At 38.8% G+C, this 26861-nt stretch overlaps 1 protein-coding gene across 1 annotated transcript in view; it reads right to left on the bottom strand.

Annotated features, from left to right (window-relative positions):
• Positions 1-26861, bottom strand: part of LOC121962186 (disintegrin and metalloproteinase domain-containing protein 33-like) — a 267844-nt gene that overhangs the window by 1473 nt on the left and 239510 nt on the right. The window contains 8 exon segments of the mRNA XM_042512400.1: positions 812-875; positions 878-1019; positions 5427-5678; positions 8102-8201; positions 12197-12338; positions 13959-14067; positions 21188-21265; positions 26360-26564. Of these exon segments, the coding sequence (XP_042368334.1) occupies positions 812-875; positions 878-1019; positions 5427-5678; positions 8102-8201; positions 12197-12338; positions 13959-14067; positions 21188-21265; positions 26360-26564 (1092 nt within the window).

The following is a 26861-nucleotide window of genomic DNA, read 5'->3' as shown; positions in this document are numbered from 1 at the left end:
AAAATTTTGCTCCCTCAGGTCAATTTGAAGTCAGAGTAGTAAGGAAAAGTGTTCAGTGATGTTCTTCAAGTAGAAAATACTGTGATGTGGTTCACACAAAAATTGCGATTTTAAAATATGCCTAATGGAAACACATCAATTTAAAAAAAAAGTTTAAAAGATTTTATGCTAACATGAGGTTGTATTTCAGGGGATTTGAAAAATCCACAATTGCCAAAACTGCATGGGAAACACTTTTTTGGCTTTTCTAGGTCACAGTCTGTGCAGTAGCGGTATCTGCGGTGGGGGAGTTCCTGACTAAACACCTGTCTGTCCAATCCGGAGCAGCTCCACTGAATCTGGCTATCACAGCTGTCAATAATTGTGAAAAATCCCCTTTCTGTAGATTTTTAATAACTCATTATAAAACTGGATTTATCATAAAAACAGACACTTGAAGAAACATCAAGGTGATGACAATTGCCCTTAGTGATAGAAACTATCTTTGGGAAAAATGTTTTTGGCATGTACTTTGAGTTTTCAGTTGGTCTATGACCCATACACTAACATGGATGGGGCGGGCTTTATGACCTATACTGCAGTCAGACACCAGGGGGCGATTCAGATTGAAAAGCTACACTTGTCATGTTGTCCATCTTTATATACAGTCTATGATCAAATCATAATGTCAGTTTCATTTGTCCTATTTTTCACCTGTACTATGTCATCCTAACAAAAAAAACTCTGTTGGCAAGAACATCAAACCCTGAACTTCCTGAGCAACTGAGAGCAACTGACTACATTACACTACAGACTGTGTGTGTTTGCCCACCTGAGAGCTCTGAGAGGGGGGACAGCTGACACTTTGCCCACAGGTTTGGGTCCCACTGCCGGGGCATCATGACCAGCAGGCCCGGGGAGGTTTTGGGGCCCGGAGTTCGGGCTGGACTCACGGTGGGGGAGGCTCCTCGGGCTGGGCTGAGGGGGAGAGGCCTCTGAGGAGGGAAGGGGGACGGCCTGGACTGCCGCTCAGACACCAACTGAAAGACAACACAGAGAAAGATTCATCAGTGACATTTCTATTATTCAACAGTCAGCTGCAACTGCATACCAACCAGATCAGGAGACAACAGGGGCGTCTCTAGCATTTGAGGACACTGGGGGCTTAGACTACACCTCTGTAGGGAGGGGATGCTCCCCTGGAGATTTTTTTTTTGCACCCCGGCACCTTATTTACATTAAAAGTACATGTCTTAATCAATGAAAAGTTGAAATGTGAAGTTTTTTTTTTAACTATTACTATTACTATTATTATTATTTTAATACTACTACTATTACGATAAATTGTGGATTGTGGTTAGTAACTGTTGGTAATCAGTATCAAAATTATGTAGGAAAAGCTTCACAACTGCTATCATTAACCCTTTGAAATCTGGACTAATATCACAGCATATCAACATTCATGTGCTGCATTCAGATGCCTTTCACAAGTATTTGAATAGGGCAACCTGGCAAGAAATGTCCAGTAAACTGCAAGATATTACTAGACTTAAAAATGTTTTAAAAATATCTAGGGAAAAATGTCCAAAGAACCTATATTGCTAAAGATCTTAATTATACATTGAAATGTATTTTAAAGGATCATGATGATTTTCAGAACTTTTTCTCCAGTCATTTCTTTCTTTCTGTCTTTTTCGTTTTTTTCTTTCTTTGTTTTTATTTTCTTGTTTTGGGTAATTTCTTCTAAAGATTGCTCATTGCCTTCCTTCGATAATTTTGAAAGGTATCAAGCCAAATTTCCATGGTTTCAAAGGGTTTAACATTTTTTTTCAGTTTGAAAAACAGTTAAATGTTAAAAATGGTAGGATGGTACTTTACTACATTACATTTACTATACCTACGTACAATTTTGAAGTACTTGTATTTCTCTTGAGAAATTTCCATTTAATGTCATTTTGCACTTTGACTCCATGTAAAAGGGAAATATTTAATTTGTTCCACGTTACATTTATCTAACAGCTTTAGTTACTTGAATAGTTACCCCAACCCTAACCCACTTGAATATCCGTATGATTAATATAAAATATAATCTCATAAATGATGACATATTATTATTATTATTATTATTATTATTATTATTATTATTATTATCATTAGTAGTAGTAGTAGTAGTAGTAGTAGTATTGGATTCATCTACCCAGCAGTATATCAAGTCAGTGAAATGAGCTCCATCTTTACGAGCAGCTAAATTAAAGTCATGAACACCTGAATGCATCAATAATTATAATACAATGATAATATATAAGTCATTGTTCCACATAGTGTATAGCTTTTTTTGGTACTTTAAGTTTATTTTGCTGCTGACAATTTTTGTATTTTTACTTGAAGGCTATTTTGCGTGCAGTACTTTAACGTGTAACAGAGTATGTCTACTCTATTTCACTTAGTTTCCCTTCACTCACAGTTTGCAGACACAGGTGTGCACTGTTCAGCTCTCCATCACTTCTGCTGTCTCTCCACTGTGACTTTAACAAAGTTTTTGCCTGATCAAATGAATGAGTCGTTGAGTGTTTTGGTTCCTTTTGGAGACTAACTGTGATGTTATGCAGCGTGACTTCTGACAGAGGAAGTTAGAACAAATTAATGTTATTTTGCAGTTGATTCAATGTTTTTGGTGCAAAACTGAAAGAGTTCAGTAACTGACATTCATTTGTCACCTGTAGAGAAATTACCTGACTCCTTCAAAAAAATCACTCGAGTTTATGAATTGCTGAGTCTGGGGAAACTTTATAAGCCTCGTGAAATGCTGTCTACAACACAACTTCCTATTTCTCATATTCCTGTTCTTAAGAAGATAAATGTCTATTCTTCTTGTAAATTCAGACTTTTGGATGGATTTTAAGAGCGAAAAAAGGAAAAAGACCCATGGCTATTGCCAAATAGTAAATGATGAATGGACTGCACTTGTGTAGTGCTTTTTTAGTCTTTTTTGACTATGGAAAGCACTTTTACACTACATGACACATTCACCCATTCACACACACATTCACACACACATTCACACACACTGGTGGCTGAGACTACCATTCATGGTGCCACCTGCCTCTTAGTAACTATTCACACACACTCACACAGCATCAGGAGCAATTTGGGGTTTGGTATCTTGCCCATGGATACTTTGACATGTTGAGTGGAGGAGCTGGGGATCAAACCACTGACCCTATGATTAGAAGACGACCCGCTCTACCTCTGAGCCACAGATGCCCAAAAGTGATGTAGAATATAAGGACAGAGTCACGAAAAAAATAAATTAATTAAAGGACATAATTTTAGTTGAAAACATTCAAATAATGAACTAACCCTATCAACAGAGGGGAAAGAAGTCACACTTTTGACGTTACGTTTAAGATGCCTATGTATTGTACTGCAGAGATGTCCACTGCTGAACAGTTAGAGACGGGCCATCCCCTCTGTAATAATACATCCTGGCCTGAGAGGCGATAGTGAGTCACTGTAGTCTCTAGTGAGCCGCAGGAGAAGAGGAAGAGGTTGAGCCGGCCGGAGCACAGTCAGTGGATACAGTGTAGAAGTTACAGTGTCAGTGAATTAGTTAGTTAGTGTGTAAGAAACACAGTGATGGCTGAAGCTCCTGGAAAACGACCGTTATCTCCATCACAAGCAACCCCCACACAGAAGCAACGTTCCACAGCAAAGCAAAGAAGCGATGTAAGAAGAAGCAAAATTAGAGTGAACATTGGTGTGGCTTTCAAACACTGGAGACAGCTCTTGGAGAGTAAAAAGATGCAGTTTGATGCTGAACTCACAACGTTTCTTTAGACTGCTAAATAACATCTAACGTTTGCCATTTACCAAAACTTTTTAGTATAACTAATGACAACACAAACTGTGGTCTTAAAGTTCACCATAAACTTTTCAGATTGTGTGATATGACTGTTTTCTTGTTACTGTGGCACTGCTGAGTAAACTATAAAGTAAACTCCACACAAATGCCACAAGAGAAGATCATAAGACAGTTATGTTAGTCATATTATGTCAGTTATGAGTTGCCTTTATTTATAACTGATGACTACAAATTGTGGTTGTATGAACACAATAGTAGACCGACTGAAATAATGTCAACCAATTCACCTTATTGTAACCTTATTGTAACCAAAATTGGTCCCTTAAACAGCAAAAACAGAAAGAGACAAGCTTATTAAAAAACAGAAAAGTGGAACCAGTGCCAATACAGCACACATCACTAAATCCCTGCATAGACAGAACAGGGAGGACAACTCAATTCCAGTTTCTGCAGTGGACAGGTTGTCCCCAGAATGTGTTCAGCTTACTTCTTTCTCACTTCACACAGGTGCTGTAGATAAAATTACCACTAACACCGCAAAGATCACATCATAAAGTACAGTCACATTAAAAAATATTGGATATCTGGCACAAACAAGAAAAAGTAATATATTTAAAAGTTGGCATGGAAGGCATTTTACACTTCACAGAGACACCCTGATTAGAGAGGATCAATCAATAAGAAAGCAATCAGATAAGAAACATAGTGCAGTTTATCATTATATCTCAAGGGTTCAGATAGAATCTCTGCAATTCATCTCAGAACTATTCTGACACACAGAGTCCAACAGTTAGCTCATTAGCTCTGTGTGTTTAACAGCTCTAAATTACGTTCACACATTAGGCATTAAACTGCAGTCAAGAGCAATCACAATCTCTCTAATAGCACGTCTGACACTGTGGTACACCCTTATGTAAAACTCTGATTGGTTGAATTTATGCAATGCCCAAAACAAACCTATGATTAATGAAAGGACTAAATACTACCCCTGTACCCTTTGTGTCATACTTTGCGCCCAAATTAGGCGCCTATACCTGGCAAAAGTGGATTTGGACACGCTCTAAATACATTTTTGCCATTAACATTTGACCATGAGATTTAGATCTTTTAAATAAGGCCCCATATCTCTTACGGAGCACATCCTTTAATTTTAAGATTGGTAATACACCTTTTGGAGCTGTTACAGAGGAGCAGGGTGCTACATTGTCTTGTAATAATATCTAAACTCACAAAATGTAGTCTGTTTTTATGAAGATCTTACTGTATACCGTGTAAAATGGTGATTAATTTAACTGTCAGGCGGCTTGACAGCTCAAGTTGATGCCCTGTTGGTGACTTAAGTAATGGAATTAAACCATTATAAATGGAAATGGCTTTACAGTGGTACCATTCTCTTTACATTTAAAAATCAAAAGACAGCTGTCTCTTGCTCAATGTGAAAAGAAGCAAGTTTTGATTTCTGGTTTTCCTAAGGCTTAAATCCTTTGTGGCTCCCTAGCTGAAAGTAATGTAGGATTTTTCGGTTATAGTTTAAAATTCAATGACACTCAATCAGAGCTCAGAAAAGGGTCAAAGAGGTCCTTACCAGTGGAGATCGTGTCGGGTTGAGGGGAAGAGGTTTCTTGGGAGGGCTGAGTCTCTGTGGGGTTGCGGGAGATTTGGGCGGGGCTGCTGGGGGCCTGCCAGCTGGGAGAGGCGGGCGAACCACCTTGAGGTCTCTGGAACAACCCTGGGGAGACTGGGAGGGTCTCAGAGGTCGCACAATGTTGACTGGCTGGGTGCCATTGGGTGCTGGGCCTGGTCTGAGAGGCAGGACCTCTTTGCTGGTGTGAGGAAGCTGCTATCAAAACAAAGACAGCACAAACTTTAGCAAAAAAAGAAAAAGAAGCTTCAGATAACTTCTACCAATTTTTAACCTGGTGTCCTTAGAAAACCTTGGTAAAACTTGTCTACATACAACTGACAGGCTGCATAAACAGCATACCTCTGCTCTGTCAGTGCTTTTGGAGCACACCAAAAGGCATCAGGTGAGAACGTGGAGGATGGGTCCCACAAACCTGGACTTTCAAATGAGCCTATGGTTCGCTTTTTGTCTGAATATGATGTTTTTACACCTTACCATGTGCCTTCTTGCCCTAAATCTAACCATCCATGACTTAGTTGCCTAAACCTTACCATCAGTGCTTTTGTTGCATGTGCTGCAGTAAAAAAATTATGTCCCACATCATTCCACCATATGCGTTTGTTTCCATCACAGTAGTGGCATCACAGAGCATAAACAACAGACACAAAAGGATACCTAACTCGTAATATGTAGATGAGGAAATCCACTGAAAAAGCTGCAACATGTGACGAATTGTGATGAGAACGTGTTGACTTTTCAGTCTTTATTTGTTACAACAAGGGCCAACACGAAGGAATTGCCTAAATGAAACCTCATGAACCATTTTCATGATTTTCTGAGCCCACTTGATGGTGCTCTTGATTTAAAGACTAAGGCTAAAGAAATGGCAATTCAGTTTTCTTTCAACACTGTTGAACGGAGAGTCTAGTGGGCTCAAAAATAAGGAAACTGGTTCATGAGGTTTCATTAAGCCATCACTGTCAATAGCAACAGTATTGCTTTTCAATGCTATGCAGATGATACCCAACTGTATATAGTTGTTGATCCTCTTTCTAGTTAAAACGCACTTATATAGTGTTGCTTTTACTTTTTATTATTACTGCTTTTTACAACTACTTGTTTTTTATACCCTCCAGTAAATTATGGAATTTTCAGTCATTTTTTTTTTTTTTTTAAGATTTTTTTTTTTGGCATTTTGCCTTTATTAGATAGGACAGATAAGCAGTGTGAAAGGGGGAGAGAGAGGGGACAACATGCAGAAAAGGGCCACAAGCTGGACTCGGTCACGTGACCGCTGCAGCACGGACAGTGCCATTATACATGGGGTGCCTGCTTAATCTAAACCACCGGACGCCCTTTCAGTCATTTTTTAACTTAGTTTTTATTTTCCTCCTCCTTTTGAATGCATTGTAATTGTGATTACTGTGTGCTTTTTCTTTCCATATTTTTTTCAGTCATCACTCTCTTCATTGAACATCAAAAAATACTGTTTATAAAAAAAAATTTGCAAAAACAATAATATTTTCAATAGAACAGTCCTGTTGTAACTTTATTTACAATATGATTATGATATGACATATTTTCTTAGTCGTTTTTTTACGTTAGTTAGAAATGTGGTCCTACATTAACACAATATTTTCTGCCAAAATGATTCTGACAGAATCTGATGATAGTTGTGGGTTGTTTGGTCTGTATATAACCACATTTTTTTAAGTGTAGTTTTGCTTATTAAGTCATGATTATTTACTGTTGGAGGAATGTTTTGAAGCCAAGTTTTTGGGGGCTTTAAAAAGATTTCTAAAACCATTACTAGGCCTTGATATTGAGCCAGGGGAGTGTTATTTTCGAACAGCTTTTTCACTTGATTTTATAATATTCTTACCCAAATGCAATGCTGGCTGGTACAATTTATTCAAAGAAATGAAAGAAATTTATTATCAGACATTAATATCAACCTAGGGACTCATGTTCGTATTTATTGCAACAGATTCAAATACTATTTCCCAAAACACTACTATTGTCTCACATGTCAAAATTATGAAAGTGGTCTACCTTTATTTGATTTAAAAAAAATGAATCTGGAGATTAATACTGATATGTCAGTTAAGGTCTCGTTTTACTATACATTTGGGTGTTTCTCTTACTGCAAATAACACTGAAATGCATTTTTTTCTATGAGAGATGCAATATGAATGATGTGTATTCCTATTATTTAATAAACACTCATTGGTTGTCTTTCCTTTCTTCTGCTAACCCATCCAATGGAAGAAATGCTACAAAAACAAAGAAATAACGACATGATGAAATAACGCTGAAGGCACAGTGAAGTAGCAGAGAGAAGTGTTGTGGGCGTGGGAGGAGGCGGACTCTAAGTGGTCACACAATATAACAAGCTCCTGCAAAATGAGGCAGTTAAATATAAAGGTCAACCTCACGAGCGCTCTATTATTCACTGAACAGAGCGAGAGAAACAGTCACCACTCTCTTTTTCCTTCCCTTCTCACACTTGCTTTTCTTTCTTTACAACACACACACACACACACACACACACACACACACACACGCACACGCACACACACACACACACACACACACACACACAGACAAAGAAACAAACAAACAAACAATCCACTCACCCCCTTGTGGCCGCTTGCTTTGTTGATTGGTCCAACCACCTTCAGGTGAAAGGCAGGATTCAGATGGCCGTTCTTCCCTTTCTCCACCGATGCCTCTGTCCTGAGCAGAGAAATGAGGACAGGCAGAAAATTAGAATTACTCACATTGTTTGTTGGGTCTCACTGTAGCTGTCACAGGTGACAATGCTTCAAATATGGATGTTGCTGCAAAGAGGCTACACAATCTAAAACATGGATGCTTCACACACATCTTCAACCCAGCAACACAGAAGATCTCTAAAATCAACACAGTTTCAAGATCAGTGTCACCAATTCAGTGTCTGACCAAATGTCTCCCCTTCTGTTCCTGAGTAATGATGCTGAATAACAGTCAGTTAACCTTTAACCTTTTGGATATATAATGTCATCACTTCATCATTTGAGGAAACCCCCTCAAGTCATTCTTCACCCTGGTTCCCTTAACCAATAGTGAATGGGATTTTTCCACTGACTTTAAGATGGGGCAACCTGAAGTGCAAAGAAGCTGACTTATTTTCAAGTTTTGGGACTCATTTCTGCAGCACACACCATATAAACTAGTGATGTTGATAAAAACACGCGTTAATATTGGAGATACAAATTAAACTTTTGGTAGCCTACTACAATAAAAAAAAAAAAATCAATTGCTTTTTTGTTCAGCTAGATACAATTTACTGCAGAAAAAAATAATACGCTAGGCTATAATTTATTGATCATTAAAAAATGAATGATAATAAAGTTTCCTTTTCTTTTCTAACTTGCATTCAAATAAAGGTAACAAATCACAATATATTGCAATATATGTGATCACAATACTCAGATCACAAAAAGTTTGAAATCTCAGTAATATTGTATTGTGACTTAAGTATCATGATAATATCATATCATGGGGCCTCTGGTGGTTCCTGCATTACTATAAAACATCATGTTTCTGAATGTGGCATTGATGTCAGGGCCCCAGTGTGGAAAAAATAACAGAAGTCACGACTAAGTTTGTCATCTAGGATGATGTGAGACGAAATGAGGGAAAAAAAGGATAGAGCTGATGACACAACACTGACATGGCCTCACCTTCTGAGGCTGATGATGTGGGTAATGTGTTGGCAAACTGTTACTTATTTACACATCCAGCAGAGAGCTGCTAGAAACCAGACTAATGAGAGCCGCGAGACTGAAGCAGACAGTAAAGCTGCAGGCCATAAAACCAAAAGTAGAACCACCGCCATGCTATTGTACGCTTCCTCGCACAAGACAAGTTGCAACAACAGTTCACATCCATGTCTGTGAAAACGGAAAATGGATGCTTCACGCACATGCATCAAATTCTCAAATTTGAGGAAATTCCCTCAAGGTGTTTTTGAGATATTGTGTTCACGAGAATGACACAGACGCAAGGTCACACTGACCATGACCTTTGACCACCAGAATTGAATCACTTCATCCTTGAGTCCAGGTGAATGTCTGTGCCAAATCTGAAAAAATGTACTCAAGGTGTACATGTTTCAGAAACGTGTAATCTATTGCAACTTGCAGCAGCTAACTACAGTCAATTTAAATCTTAGAAGCTTCACAAAGGAAGGATTTTCTCTGGGGCTGCCACATTGGATTGAATTAGACTGTGGAGGTGTACCTAATACACTAGGAAGTCAGTGTATGTATATAGTGCAGGCTCTTAGCTGATTGGAAGGCTTTCCAAGCTTTCTGGACGTATATATGCTTAGAGAGGCCTTTAATCAGCTCCAGCCACCCGCTGCTCTGCTTTTGAACTGTAAATGAACCCAAACGATTGGCCGTGGAACAAAACCAAAAAAAGCAGAGGGTTTTCAGAACAGCCGCTCCTGTTAAGAGTCTTTTTTAATCATCATAGAGGCTCAATTTTCCATATCCTGAGCCATTCATTTAGTCGTCTCCCCCCTCTGTCTCGCTTTAGCTGCAGTTAGCGTAAAATCCTGCCGAGGCCCAATATCACCAATATTTAGCCTTTCTCTCAGTCTTCATCTGGAAGGTCAGGCTGTGTAAAAGCTTGCTTATAATGCTGGATCCTTTCCAGACACATTTCACTTCTGTAAATCACCGTGAAACGCCTGAGTATTTTCAGAGGCACTAACTCAGCCGGTGTTATGACGAGGCTGTCTCTCCGGGTGAGCTATATGGCAGAGCTCATAAAGGAAGCACCGGGGTTTATGGGTACATGGATTTTGTTTGGTTCTGATGGAGGTGAACTGCAGTGCAAAATGCTGCCATTTATGCTGATGTTAGAGATGGAAATGTTCTGCTGTATGCATCGATCTGCTAGGAGCGCTGGCCACCTTCGCACCTCCTTCCTTACTACCCATTTTCTTTTCTGTAAATCGACACGTGCCCTCCTTCTTTACCTTTCTCATTTCTGCCTTTTTTCTCCTTCCGTGACCTTTTTTTTTTTAAAAAGCCATTCTGCCACCACATTTTCTCCTTCCTTTCCACCCCTTCCTTTACTTTTCCTAAAATCTTTTCCTCCTTCCTTGCATGATTCATTTTCTCCTCCTTCCACTTTTTGTTTCCCTCCTTTCTCATGCAGACAGTGTGATGTGTGAAAGCTCCGCTGCATAATAATGCACTGTTGTTTCTCCACAAACAAACAAGTTCCAAGACAGAGAGAACCAGGCATTAGAGTGACACAAATGATCCTGTGTGTTTTTCGTCCCTAACCTCTGTGGTTTCTTCTGACTGGATTTATGAATAATTATGGGAATGTTAACAAGTACAATAACCTTCAATAATACAATGGTGCCCTGTAAATGATGTAAACACACATACAGACAGTAGGCCTGGTACAATAATTATGTTGATGACTAATTATATGATTTATGGACCTGACCTCAATCGTTTTGTAAACCTCAATAGTGACTGTTGTGTTTACATGCATGTTGGTTTACATAAGAATGTCACCAATATTTTAGCCATCTCCACCCTTCCTAAGACAACACAATGTAGCTAAGCGGTAGCCTGCAGCTGCACTTTTGAAGTGAAAGAGGAACTGTCCTGATGGTCATTAGCTTGCCAATGAGCCCAAAAAGTCTGTCGTTTGAAGTTTGACCTTCCAACAACTTCATCCTCCATTCTTTAAATCCAGCTGCCCAGCCCTGGGAGCCAACTGCAGTGCTCCAGCCTGATTATGGATGTAACTGTTGAGCTTCACTAAGCTTGTCTTATGGTCGCAGAGGCATCTTTTGGTTTTGTTTTTATTGGCCGGATTTTGCAATAACTGACTTACTAGTGTAATTCCTTCTTTGCTCCCATAAATTCATTGATCACCTGATAGCACAACATGTTCTCATCTCATCACATAGTCGTCATGTTGGCGCTTTACTTTGGACTTACATGTCTACATATTAAACTGCGTCTGCTGCTGACATTCCAAGCTGTTGCTACCATGATGTCAACAAAAGCACATGGAGGGATTACGCTACACGTGGTTATGTTATCGCAACAAAAGCACATGGCAACCAAAGCCAGGACGTCAACAAACACATATGGTAGCATGGATGGTTATTATTAGAGGTAAAAGACACAAAAAGCCCATCACATTCAGACGGGCGGCAATCACTGGACTCCTCCATGAAAGTTGGGGATTTGTTTGACCCACCCGGCCTATAGGCACCCTCATGTTCCTTATATTACTTTGTTACTGGCACAGTTTCAACCTGATGCCATCAAGCAGCGTATCATGCATACACGTGGGCTTTCATCCAGCTGCATTCTCAAGTGACACTGCCCCCCCACATATCAGACAGCCATGGCAGGTCCTGTCTGGACAAAGCGTTGCTATTTTACCACTTTAGAATGAGAAAAGGCTGAATCACAGCCTTCCAAAATGCATGCAGATTATTGGCTCATGATTACATGGGATATGTATGAATTTGGGTGCACTGCTCTTCCCCAGAAACGTACAGAGAACTGCCTAATTATGGATTAATTATTGTGCTATGATATCATAATTATATTGGTGGCAGAAAATGGTCTCAAAATGACAGTGATATTGTTAATACCAAGACAAACAGACAGACAGACAGAGACAGAGAGACAGGGAAACAGTACTTGTTGCTCTTGTTCTTCTCTCTCTGGGAAAGCCACTTGTGGTAATACGAAGTCTTGATCCTGTAGCAGTAGAAGAGCAGCAGCACTGCAGGCAGGACCAACAGGAAGGCAAACAGCAGCCCCACTACCAGCCCCACCTGACCTGTGGAGACAGCAGCATTATTATTGCAGTACAAGACTGCAGCCACCACATCTCTAATTGCTCATTCTGCGAAAACTGGAACATAACTGAGACTGCAGTGTAAAGAGGAAATAACAATTCAACTATTTGTATTTGAATTTAATATATTTTGGGGTCTCATACCAGACAGATTAACTAGTAAATGATTAGAATGAATGATCCCATGGTTCCCATGATGCAAATGGAGAAGGGTTTTTGTTTTGGACCTTTGGGGCCTTAAAACTATCCATGTCTTTTGACAAACTGATCACCAGAATAAACGTTGTTATTGCACCTTTCTGCAAACAATGGAAACTTTGCATTTGTATATTATGTAGCAAATATATTGAAACTGCTACAATATTGTAAAAATACAATGCAATGTAATTATGGTCATTTTAACTGAAGTTCTCGGGACATTTTTCCCTGGATTTTTAAAAATAATTTTCTAAAATGAGTTTGTTTGTTGCTCTGATGAAGTCCACTTCAACATACTCACAGAGATCACTTCCAGAATAGTGGATACATTTGAAAAAGTGTGTTTTTTAGATTCTCTCCTCCCGTGTGGCCGTCCATCCACAGTGAAATGGTCACATGTCATTCATCTGCCGGCCATATCATTAATTTTGCAGAGTATTGACTTGCTGGGACACAACAGCAAGCAAAACAGCCAAACACAACAGATGCTGCTGACTCTAGGGGCCTGCACGTCCTCAGCAAATGAAGTTTAAACATGATGCTTCAGTTCTTATGCATCAGTGAGATGTTTTAGAAAACAATTTGGTAACAGGACTGTGGAGGGAAAACCTGCAATTTATACGAGGCTCCAGTGGTATTACGGTATTACAGTATACCAGGGTATTTTGAAATCCCGAAGGTCTGTTTCTCAATACTGTCATAACTATAGCCACCTTTTTTTCTCTTAAATTCATTGTATGTAGTGCACACCACCAGAGCTCAGTCTCCAGTCTCAAATGGTGGAACAGGCAGCTGAGCTGAAAGACACAGTGACACTAGTGGTGGAGGGAGAAGTTACAGGACTGTGTACAGCTGGCGGCCAACAGGCACAGAAGTGACTGTGGGGAATAACAGCATGTTTTTTTTTTTTACATCTAATTTGGTGAATTAGGGATTTTTTTCAACCAAACTGGAGGTGGTGATTGTTGGAACAGTGGACTTACAAACTAGATTACAAACAAGAGTTACAAAGACGGTTTGGCTGAGTTTTATTCTGTTCATGTTAAGTTTGAATGAAGTATGTTTTATGATAAGTTAATGAAGCAATAAGCCTTGTCAGTCTTCTGTGACTGAAAAAAAGTATATGTGTATTTCTATGCTTAATAAGGGAAATAGGTGTGAGAATATTACTTTTATTAACATTTTGTGGGAATCTCTTGTGAGGGGGGATTAGCACTGCACACTTAAACCATTATATACCATTCACAATTTCAGGAAGGTATCAACATATGAAATATTACAAATCCCCCAAACCTATAGACTTACCCATTTCTTAATTGATCTCATCAGTGTGCAGATGGATTAAAACAACAGCAGGACACACTTTGTGTTGGTGAGAGTGTGTGTTTGCGTGTGTGAACTCACTGTCATACTGGACGGGTCCACTGTCCACGCTGCCGCCCAGTCCTGGCTTCTCACAGAAGGGTGGAGCCCAGCCGCGACTACAATGGCAGTTCCCATTACTGTTACATACCTACGCACGCACACGCACACATGCACGCAAACACACACACACACACACACACACACACACACACACACACACACACACACACACACACACACACACACACACACACACACTTGTTTGTGTGCCTGGAGGTGTAGCAGCCACATTAGAGGCATTAATTTCTTGTTTACTACAGATTGTCTCTGTGTTTGTTTTAATGGGATTTCCTTCCTCTACCTTTACACACATCACCTTATAAATGCAGCAGACTGCACAACGCTGACATAATAAGAAATAACACCTTGCATTAGTGTTTCCGTTCTGTGTGTGTGATGTGCCTTTGTGTGTACGATGAGATGTGTGTGATTTGGACTGGTGAAGTGGTGGAGTTTATGTCAGAACAGGAGGGTGTTCTTTGTCCTCACATCTTACCTGAGTTATTCTGGGCAAAACTTGTAAACAGCCCTGAGGCCCCAAACAATCAGGGGCCCCAAAAGGTTCCAGGTTTATTGTTAGGAAATTTCTTCCTGATCACAACAGCAAAATATAAACTGAGATGGAAAACTGAAAGAAAGGTGACTCCTGCACAGAAAGGACCAACACAATGTACAGAGAGAGTAAAATCAGCTAGAGGTTTAGTGAAAGCCCACGGCTCCTTGTGGGTTAACTCGGCCCTGGTCTTAATGAAGGTCATATGTTCTTACTATTATCAAGTTTTTTTATTATGTATGTATTTATTTAAGTATGTATATATTTATTTATGTATTATTATTATTATTATTATTATTATTATTATTAGTAGTAGTAGTAGTAGTAGTAGTATCATCATCATCATCAGTATCATTTCTTTTATTTTATTTATCTATTTATTTTTGGGTCTGTTTTTAATCTGAGATGTCTTTGAGAATGTGGAGAGCACTGTGCTGTTAGAGTTAAAAGAACAAAAAATCTTTTTTTTCTTCTTTTTTTAAAAAGGACAAATAAAAATGAATGCTGAAACATGTAGCAACAGTTATGCGTTTTTAAACACAAATATATTAGTGTGGATGAAGCTTTAGATAAAGAGTTAAAATGTGACCTAAAGTGGAAACCTTTATTTCACCACATTTGGCAGTAAATCACCTCTTCAAGTTTATAATTAACTTGTCTTCAACTTGTGAAAATAACTTTTATCTAGAGATTAGATTTTAAACTTGATTAATATCTCTAGACATCTTGCCCTAAATGAAGGAGAAAAAAATGCCATGCTCCAATTACATCCATATGTAATTATCGTATCAGTGATTAAGACGCCTATTTACCCCGTTAGCACTTGGTCGAAATGGAGGGTGCTCGGTTGTTTGCTCAGACTGAAAGCTCTTTTTCTCCACAGTCAGGAGGCCTGCTGCGGTTTCTCTGGGAAATGTTCAGGATTTGCACAGGGTTGCACCCGAGCAAAAAAAAAGAAAACAATCTAACGATAGAACATGTTATAATCTAACAGTTACAAGGGCAATTTCCTACATTCAAGTATTTGTGTGAATTTAACTTTTACTGATAATTCTTCCCCCCTGATGGCAACAAAAGCACAGAGGTGGTAAGACTTATCAGGATGCTCAAGGTGCTCTCAGCTGTGAACAGATGCAGGACATGATCTTCCTCACTTGATTTTAATTTTGCCCTCAGATTTATATGAACCTAGATTAGATCCCAGCGTTTTAGCCAGGACTTCAAAACTTACTTAGCTTTGTTCAAAGCCTCACTGAGAAGGTTGGCATTTAGCAAAAGTGGTTCATTTCATTGGAACAAAGATGTTCACACATTTAGCTTCATATAGGAGTTGTTCAATCACTTTGCGTATTCAGTTACACCATAAAGGCGTGTTTTAGCCTGTGTAAACCTTTCCGTGGAAAAGTCTACCACTAAACAAGAAATAGTCTGAATAGCTAGTTTCTAGTTAGACAAGATTAGAGCTGAAAGCGTTAGTAGGTGCTGGTGGGCTCAGACGACTCTGCTGGGATTTAACAAGAGTTTCTTTAATCAAAGATGAGTTTAGAAAAGCAATAGATTCAAATTAATGAAAGGCACAATTCAAACTTAGAAATTTGATATTCACTTAAAATTGACTTAAAATTCACATGAACTAATAATCACTGTGGGCTTGGCGTTATTTACGCATTGTGATGCAATGTGTGGTTTATGCCAGCCCTCAACAATCCCTCCAGAGAAATCGATCCGTTTGGTTAAATGAGACCAAATTTATTTAAGCAAATGGTCGACTGAGTGGTTAAGGATCCAGGAATTTAGCATTATAGTTCTAAAGATGTTACTTAGATTTTAAATTGGATTCAAATGAAAAAGGGTTTCTAAATTTTTAATATTATCAACAACAGGTTTACTATGGTTATTACCTGATTTAAACAGCCCATTATTGAAATTTGGTCAAAACAGGATCTATTGCTCTGTGTCTGTTCCGGGGGAAACTCAAGCTTGGAGTAGGAATGGAGCAGAAATTATTCAAATAACGACTCAGTTAATACAGCATTTATCAAGGCTATCTTTCATTTCAACAGCAGTACTAGAAGTTCAGTTAGCAGTGTTAGCCAAGCTAACAGGCTAGCGCAAGCAGGCATCCCTCCTCCTCAGAGGAGGGGATATGTTAACAAACATAACGAATATGTGTTAAAATAAGTGTAATACTACAGTGTCAAAACACTCTGATATAATTAAAGGTTGTTAAAGATCCTATTTGAGTAAAGGTATACAAGTACTAGCATCAAGATATAACAAAGTATGAAAGTACTTAATATGACCAAAGGTCTATCAACAAAACCTAAAATTAGAAAATGATGAATTGCATGATTACAAAACAATACAGCATCTGTACACAGCAGTGTAAAGGAAGGATAATTAAGATAAGATAGAGGAGATGCATATCAAAATGCAGGTCTGTACTAAGAGTCTTTCATTCAGTGTGCAGCATGCTGCTGGCAGGGGGTTACGAAAGGTCACACCCCTCCACACACACACAGGCACAGCTTGTGTTTGTGAGTTTGGCCTCAAAATCGGCAGGTAAGCAAAGTTCCAGTTCTGTAGGTATGAGACCTCCACACAACATTTCAAAGTACGTTTTACTTTGAATACGAAAATCAGTTGATGTGGTCCTCTCTTACAGTCTGGAGATGTGCGGGTTTGTTACGTTGGTTGTGCAACAAAGACATAAATTGTCGGTTTTTATGATGTAGAGATCTCCTGATGTCTCCTTGAGTCTTTGCAGGAGCTCAGTTGACAGCTCCTTGCCCCAAATGACCAGCAATAAAATCTGTGGTAATTTAGTTCTGCTTACAAGAGTCGGCAGTTAGGTCCATTAGCTGACCCTGAGGTTCAACTAAGGAATCTCCAAAAGAAGTTTCAGTTTTGGGTAGGCATTTGACTTTCTTTTTATTAAGAGTTGTCCTCATCATCCACTACAACAGCATATATTTCAGTGTCTTTCTGCATCATACAAAGAAAAGAAGGGAAAAGCTGTATGAGATGAAACACCATGGCCTGGATTTAAACACGCCATAATTGATATATAACATATCCCCCAGCCTTCTGTCTCCAGGACTTCTGATATGTTTTAAGCTTCTTTAATAAAGCAAAAGGGTTTTTTTTGTTGTTTTTTTTTAAAAAGATGCAAACCAGTTGTGCTCTGAAAAGTTAACTGCTTATTATTCTATTTATTTGCATGGACATCCAGCTCACTCAAAAGCCTGAGGATCATTATGAATCATACGATAACCTAAATTTAAAATAAATTGGAAAATAAAATAAAAATAAAAAAAGCTAGGTAAAATTGTCCAGAGATTATTATTATTTATAATTACCATTATTATATAATTAAAAAATTATTTTACAGAATTATAATATGAAGCAGTTTTTCCCATGCCAGTTCCTTATTTTGTGTTTTTTTCTTTCCCAGTTTTTGTTTGTTGGGTTTTTGTTGTTGTTGTTATTGTTTCATGTTTTTTGCTAATTGTAAAGACACAAATACACATATTAACATGCATATGCAATTTCTGTCACCAGTCTGTCCAACTACGAAACTTGCAGACAACACCACCTTCACAGGACTCATCTCTGGTAGGGATAAGTCAGCTGACAGGTGGGAGATTAACCATCTGGTGCAGACAGAACAACCTGGAGCTTAACACTCTGTCCACAGTGATGGTTGTGAATTTTAGAGAGAAAGCAGCCCTATCTGCTTCCATCACCTTGTGTGACTCCTGAGTCGACACACTGGAGTCCCTCCTGGGCTCCATCATCACATCTGTCTCTATGTATTGCACATCTGTTTGGACTACTATCGCCACGCCCTAAAATCTGAGAATTTGATCTATCTTAAAATAATCTTGTATACCGATTGCCTTGAACAAGTAAAGAGAACCAGTAATCTTAATTTATGTTTATTTATATCTAATTGTTAACTTGAAATGTAGCAGTATTTATTTAATTTTGAGTTGTTGTTGTTTGTTTAAGTTTGTTGTTTAAGTTGTTGCAACTTAAAATTGACAAGTGAAATGACCTTGTTCTTTTCTAAGTGTTGTAAACCTTCAGTAAACAAGGTTAGTCTGATTTTACTTGATCATGACAAACAGGATTTAGCCAATGATGAAGTTAGTTTGCGAGCTCTGTTTTGTTTGAGAAAATATATAATTGACTAGTTTGCAGCCACCAGAATACAGATATATATATAATAGTGAACTTGTCTACTAAAGTTGCTAAAATGAGATCGATTTAATTAATCCTGTCATTATTAAGCTGCAACAACATCACAAAATTAAGTAAATATAACTACATTTTAAGTAAACTTAACAATTATATAAACAGTAAACGTAACGTGAGATTAATTGTAGGAGCCATGAACTAATTTAGAAAAGAGAGAATTTTGTAACATTAATATTGATTTGGGATGGTTTATATTTTGGTATTGTTACGTTGCTGTTGTTATTTGGTATTGCAGTGTTTTGGGACATAGCTTCATGTTTATGGTTACATGAGTATCTGCCATCCACCTATAGGTTGCCATATTTTTTGTTGACTACACTTTTCCTTTGATCGCTGCGATTATTTTTGACTCAAAGTTTGTGCACATTAAACTAAGGTGTTTCCTTTTCACTAAAAATATTTTGGAATGTATTTTTTAAATCTTTTTAATCTCTTTAATCTTTTTTTTGTTGGCGTGTCACACAATAGACAAGGACCAGCCTCAGCCTCTCACCTTAAGTTTGCTTCCTATAGTTGCTACACTATTAATTTATTTACTCACATTTTAAGGCAATTGGTTTCCTAGGTTTATTGGAGTAAAATTAACTTGTCTCCTGTGTATACACTAAGACACAAAGCTAATTCCATGTATGGGAAAACCATCTTGGCAATAAACTGGATGCTGATTCTCTGATTGATGGCTCCTATTCTTCTACAGCACTGATAGCAAAATACTGCCTGTCCTTGGCTTGTAACCTACAGTTACAGTTTGCCAGCACAGCTGTCAATCACGGATAATAGCCCGCCCACAGAGGCTTGCGAACCCCTTTAATAACCACTACCGACGCAACAAAGGGCTATGTCTTTCTCTCAATAACAGAATATAAGGATATTAACAATCCATGCATGATTTTTGGCTTATCTCTATGTGATTCAGCGGGGCTTTAATGCTAAAGGCTGTATTTTCCACATATGATGTCACAGCTGAATATCATTAAAACTACTCATTAACTACTAACAAATAAACTAATAAAGTTGTTTAAGTTTGAACTTTGTCATAAAGTTTTAAGAGAGTAAGAAACTGAAAATCCAACTTTGTCCCTGTGTGTCCCAGACTGGCTCTCGTGTTCACTCCGCAGAAACTGAGGCTCGGGAAAACAAGACGCCACTGAGTGGAAACTGTCAGCTGTTAAATTCAGAACGGGGAGAGAAACACAGGTTTCATTTTCCTGTGGCTTTACAAATATTACAGTACAGACAGAAGCGTGTCATCAGCTTCTGTCTGAAAGCCCTCAGCGATCAAAAAAGACATACGTAGAAACATTAAATGGCAACAGTGTGCTCCACTGCTGTGTTTGTCCCTGAGCCCAGAGGAAGCATCTACAGAAGAATGACACAATAAATCAGAATCCTGCTTGCCTTTTTATTTTAGCTTCTGAAATCAAAATGAAATCAGCTGGTGTCAAGTGTTCCTAATAAACTAGTAACTCAGAATACTGTATATTTACTGTATTGAATTCAGTCTACATAAGAGAGGTTCTCTATCTATTAACCTACACACAGTTTATTTTTATTAGCTTTATTAGCAGGAGTAAATTACACAGGTAGGAGGAAAAAAGAGAGAAAAGAAACCAGGTAGGACAAAATAAAACTGGTGGGAGAATAGAAAGTCTGTGTAAAATTTTACGGTTAGAAATGCCTTTAATAAGTAATGGAATCAATCAAAAAGTAAGCCATAGCTGCAGAGGGACATAATATGTGAGAGACGCGTCCCTTGCTAATTTGACCTCATTACTAGAGTTAAAGTGTTTGTCTATTGTATTTTGGAAAACAGATGACACATCCATGGATATGAAAAATGTTCCGGCTACTTGAATTGAGGGAATTGACCAGCATATATCAGCCATAGCTAGCTCCTCATCATCCAGACCAGAGAAGCTAATGTCCACGAGCATCTTGCTTAGGTTGTTGTTCACTGTATCCAGGACCAGATCCTCAGTGACCTTAACAACAAATTAAAAAACTCCACCATTCAACAATGATCTCAGAGATCAAAGTTGCAGATAAATAAGCTCTATCTACGTCCCCATCTTCTGTTAAAGTAACAAGTGTTTAAGACCCAAACACTCCACTCCAGAGCTTGATTACCTACTCATAAACTATGTATGATACCTCCTTATCTGCCTCGGGCTTGCTTGTACTGCTCCAATGAATACTTCATCACTTCAGTTGCTGTTGTATTCCAGCCATCTATTTTCAAGCCTTTTACGACAGACTTGGTGACAGCTCTGCAAAGCTCTACCTTTGCCCAAGGACACAGTGTGACAATAAGATTAGGGAGCCGTGCCCGCTGGCTAAGTGAGTTGAGTCTGTTGCATGGCTCTGTAGGCTTGTGAGTGTGTGTGTGTGCGCCTACCCCTTTGCCATGGCAGCGTGCAATGCAAGTCTCCAGCTCGGTAAAAGAGGCATTTTGGCATCGGCGGTCTCTGCACACCTGTGGCAACACAAGCAGAATGATCACATACTGTGTTAAAGAGTACAGTGCACATACACACACACACACACACACACACACACACACACACACACACACACACACACACAGAGCACATACACACTTTGATCTGCCTTTTGCTAGTGCCCTTGGGCTTTGGAACAACCTGGCTCCTGCCTGAGGAAATTGGCCGAGCAGCATCAATATCCTATTTTAAATCACGCCCAAAATCACAGCATTTACAGAAGAGATTTTACAGCTTGTAATGATGTTTATTGAGCTGATTTTAACAAACACATTTTGTCTCTAATGCTGCTCTGATACTCAATTTAAGAACCATTTACATCAGTGCTGACGTGATGATTTGACTATAATTCTAGGAAATAGGTAGAAGCTACAGAGCCCTTCTTGGGTCACATGGTAAGAAATAATACTCAATGTGTAAATTCCTGTGAACGGTTTTATAAGCTATTCTCTATATTACCATAGCTTAAAGAGTAACTAAACCCCCAAACTACTTTTTTTTCAGTCAAAAAGCAGAATATATGTTGTTGTACAAGTTTATTGCTTCATCAGGATAAACTCCTTGAGATGAACCATCTTGTTTTTGAGGGGGTCCTATAAACATACAAACAGACAGAAATGAACAAAAAGAAACAAAACAAAGACTACTTAGTAGCATTGTTGATTAATTGTCCAACTCTTGACATTTGAGTGCAAAGTGTTAAAATTCTACATACTGTATGGTAAAAATATACATTGTGATTGCCCTCTTAAGGTTGAAACCTGCTATTGTAACTGAATTTTTCTACTAGCTGACAGCCAATAGGCAGGGAGGAGCTGTGGATCGGGAGGCAGCATGATTGGGTGACTGGGTGTGTCTTAGCCCCTTTCCAGCCCTGCCCATTTTTGAGACTTTTTTCAAATTCCTGGAAAAAGGCACTCAAGCGTAGAGTGGGGGATTTAGTTACTCTTTCATCCCTAAATTAGGGGAAAATGTCCAGTAAATAATATTTCTAATTATGATATTAAAATGTATTCTAATCTAATTTAATCTATTTTTTAAAAATATTCTTATCTATTTATAATATAATAATTTGTCAGAGAAAATATAATAAATATATAAGATAAAATACACAACTTCTTAAGGCAAATTCTTTGTTCATTTCCCTTTCTTGTTTTTCTCCTTTTTTTGTGCTTATATCAGGTAATTTTCTTGTAACTTTTTTTCCTGTGTCCTGTTAAGTTGCTCATTGCCTTTTCACATTTTTGAAAGAAATTAAACCAATTTGCTCAGGTTACAAAGGGTTGTAACCTCCATCAGCAGCGATGGTTTTGGAGAGTATAAGGAAAACTACCATGCCCAGAGCATGGCTTGTATGTTCGAGTGAGCGCCTTCATGCTTATATAAAACTGGTGTAAACCGTGAATGGGTTTTCCAGTATGTATTTTGAAAAAGCTGCATCAGCCTGTACACTGCCTTATGATATGTATGGTAGCATGGATTATATGAAAACACAATGCCTCCAACCACTAATGCTGGCAGAGGAGCGTAAATAAACTGCAGTGAAAAGTGTTATGTGAGAGGCTTCTCTTGCAAACAGCAGGTTATTCCTCAGAATATATTTGCTCAGTGCTCCATCACTGAGTCGTATTAGCACAAATATTAGTATTTACATTAGCACTGTATCTGCTTCTCTGCCTGCTGTTGTTGCTTTACAATTGTTAGCGCAGGAATCAATTTAGTGGAGGTGAATGTGTGACTGTGTGATTAGAGGCAGCAGCTTAGTGCTATGTGTGCATTTACTGCTGAGAAAAGGCCCGCTCAATATGATGACTCAAAATTCATCATGCTGGATGGCAGACAGTATTCTCTGCTGCCTATTTATAATATATTACTCATGCAGCACTATTCAGTCCTTTCACTGCACCCGCACAATAGCCCAAATGGAATTCAAGTGGCTGCAGAGAGAAAGCAATATAGACAGACAGAGAAATAGAATTTACTTTTGGAGACTGCGGAAAGTCCTCTGTGTGTGTGCATATTCATACATATGTATTTCACATGCATAATTCAGCCCCTTGTTTGTATAGGTTTTGTGTGTGTGTGTAGGTGGGTTTAGTTGGAAATTTTTATTTCACTCAGTATCTAACTACCAAAATCAGAATATGAAACAGCGGCTTAAACAAACACCTGGCCCAGAGCGGACCTACTATGTCCCTCTGACATTCAGTCTCACATGACGTGGGCTAAAATAAAACCCTTATAATTTTATCTGAAGGAAAATATTAGTGACTACTGAAAAAAATATCAACTGACTTCTAACTTTGCTTTGAATAAATTATATTCTTCCTGCACAGGTTCATCCACTCAAAAGCTTGAAGGCCATTTAACCTGCCTACAAGTTTGAGTTCATCTTCAAAACTTGCTCCAAGAAAGCCGACATTTGAATCAAAATGCCACAGTTACTGTAAGCTGGGGCTCGCACGTATAAGGGGCTCACCTTTCCATTATCGCTCGCATAACACGCCTACGTGGCTTTGGATTGGAAATGACAGCTAGAGCGGTGGCTGCAATAGAAATAAAGCTACTAAAGTTTTGAATATCCATCGCCTTGCTTCTTGGAGTGTTATTACCATAGGAGAAGTCTCAGAACATCACTCAGTGGAAATGCAGTCATCTTACACATAAACAGACCAGCTTACCACAACAACAAAAAAAAGACTAGCTCAAGGTACAACACACAGAAGTAGAATGACTATATTTTCTGTTTAGGATGCCATAACCCCACTAGAGCTCTACAAAGCAAATAGTGCTTTGCAGCTATATTAATGCTCTGAATGGCACATACAGAACCTTTAAAGTTGCATTAGTCAATCCCTCCAAGATTTTGAGAGTTGTTTTTGTTGAGTTTTGCAAGCTGAAATCTCTGATTTGATGGCAGCACAGCAGCAGACTTATGATGAACAGTGATAAAGAGAGAGAGGGGCTGAGTGGATCAATACGCCACTCACTTTGCAACTTATCACTTGGGGCCATCTTCCTGATATACTCCTGGATTTTAGCTATTTCATCCTGGACAGAGGCCCTGATGCTCACCAGTCCTCTGCCTCCTTCCCTTCTCTCAGTGTATAGTCTCAAGGTGCTGGACTTGTGTATGTCTTGATGGCCTTGATCTTGTTCTTCTCGTTCAGCTGACTTTTCAGGACTTGCCTTACTCTCTGGAAGTATTTGGTTGTGGTTGACTTTTATATAAATTTATGAAGAGGCCTATATCAGCCTAACTAGGGGCTGGTTCAAGCTAAGCCTGAGCCAGCCCTAACTACAAGCTATATATACAAGGAAAGGCTTAATTCTACTGTTGAAACCTGGATCGAAATCACTTGCTGTGTTGAGATACCTTCATAGTTATTTAAACATTTAAAGCAAATTAGTTTGTTTTCTTTTGAAAAAAGGGCAATGAGCAACTTGGCAAGAACTGCTCCACAAACTGCAAGAAATTATTAGATTATGTATATATATTTAAAGGTTTTTCCCCACACTGCAGGCTTTACCTACATGTTTAATACATTTTAATTATTATTAATTATTATTTTTTAATTAATTGGCTACATCTGATATAATGTGCTGCTCTTGATGTCGTCTCCTCTGCAAAAGCAGTCAGGGCTTGAATGCTTTGCACACTGCTCTTTGATAATAAAGCAGAGCGGGAAGAGACAAAAGATTCAATTATAGATTGGTTATTCTTGGAACCTGGAACACAGCTACAGTACACATTATGCAGCACCGTATGTCAGAACCTTACATGCACTGGTGTATGTAAACACACTTTATCTCATCACTACAACAGAAACATCTTTCTGATTGTCCTTGAGCTGAGGCTAGCCCACAGCAGAGAGGAGTAAACCCATAAACTTGAGGAAAAAGAAGTGTCTGGTGAAGGGGTACTTCAGTTTTCAGAGAGTGCAGCAGAAACACTGCTCTGGTGTTTGTTTCTTTGGCTAGAGAACACAGCTTTAAATCCTTTGTGCCTGAGATGTGTTGTGCTGCCAGATGCTTCTTCTTGCACACTATTCAACTGCAGGCTGGTTTGAAATACCAGGCAGGAGCTCTGTTCTCAGCAGGTGGCCAAACATGGTCATTGTCGAGTCAAGTGTTGGTCACAAACCCTGTTAACCTCGTGGTCATTCCATGCTGTGCTGCAGCAAAAATTCTACTCATTCTCCTACGTAACAGACCTGTGTCACATCACACTAACTCATTTACTGTTCATGGAAATTGATGGACTAAACAATTAAGCAATGATGACATATTCTGAGAATGATATTATTGATTAAATCATGGGTCGACCGACTTTCGGTATGGTGCCTATAGCAAGCAAAAAAAAAGTAAGCATAGAGAAAACGTAATGAGCAACTTAAGAAGAACTGACCCAAACATTAGCACAAAGAAAACAGTAAAAAGTAGAACAATTTTTAAATAAGTATGAATGCATATAAACACGCCGCATGAAAAGTGATATCGACCCATGTTTTAAAGGGTTAACAGTAGACTTAAGCCTTTCCTTTTAGCTTGTAGTTAGGCTGATACAGGCCTAGTCTGCCAGGGGACGTCCTGTGATACACTGAGCTCCGCAGAAAGAAATCACACAAATTTGCTCAGGGTTCAAAGAGTTAACATTTGTATTTATATTGTTATAGTCATTATTGTTATTATTGTTGTTGCTGTGCAACGCTCTCTCTCTCTCTTTCTCTCTCTCTCACACACACACCATGCAACATGTTGTTATATGTATTACTGTAATGTTATTATGTTGATCAACTCTGCACACACAAAATCTATTGCACGTCTGTCTGTCTTGGACGTAGGATCCTTCATCAGTTGCTCTTCCTGAGGTTTCAAGGTTGTTTTTTTGGGGAGGGGGGGTTCCTTATCCGCTGTGATATTGGGCTTATAAATCTAACAAAACTAAACTAAACTAAACTAAACTAAACTAAACTAAACTAAACAGAACCGAACAGGACAGAACCGAACAGGACAGAACAGAACAGAACAGAACAGAACAGAACTGAACTGAACTGAACCGAACCAACCTTGCCCTCTCCACACTTGGTGCCGGTCATGACGAGGCCAGGGTCGGGCAGGTCACCCTGGCCGTCCTGGGTGCTGTAGACGTATGTGCCACGGCACTTCACCTCGATGCCGTCCGTCTTGATGGTGGTGTCGATGGACACGGCATTGGTGCCTTTGGGCTTCTTGGCAGCGCTGTGGCACTGGATCTTACCACACTTTGCATCACTGTGCAGAGAATCAAGCACACACAGATAAACACTTAGCCCTTGCTTGAAGGCTTGAAGGGCAGGTCATCAGTACAGATCAACTCCACACAGTCGCACTGAGCCTGGGTCTCTGCTGTGGAGGAGGGGCAGACAGATTTTCTGTTTATCAATATTTAATATAATTTATATATATATATATAGATACACATCTACATCTACATACATATCACATATACATCATCACATATACATCTCTCTCTCTCTATACATATATATATAAAAAAGAGCAGTACAAACCATAATTCATCATCTGTCT

This window comes from Plectropomus leopardus, chromosome 23 (genome assembly GCF_008729295.1).
Source record: "Plectropomus leopardus isolate mb chromosome 23, YSFRI_Pleo_2.0, whole genome shotgun sequence".
NCBI classification, from domain to species: Eukaryota; Metazoa; Chordata; class Actinopteri; order Perciformes; family Serranidae; genus Plectropomus; species Plectropomus leopardus.
Note: the sequence above shows the minus strand (reverse complement) of the source record. Positions and strands in the feature narration are given on the sequence as shown.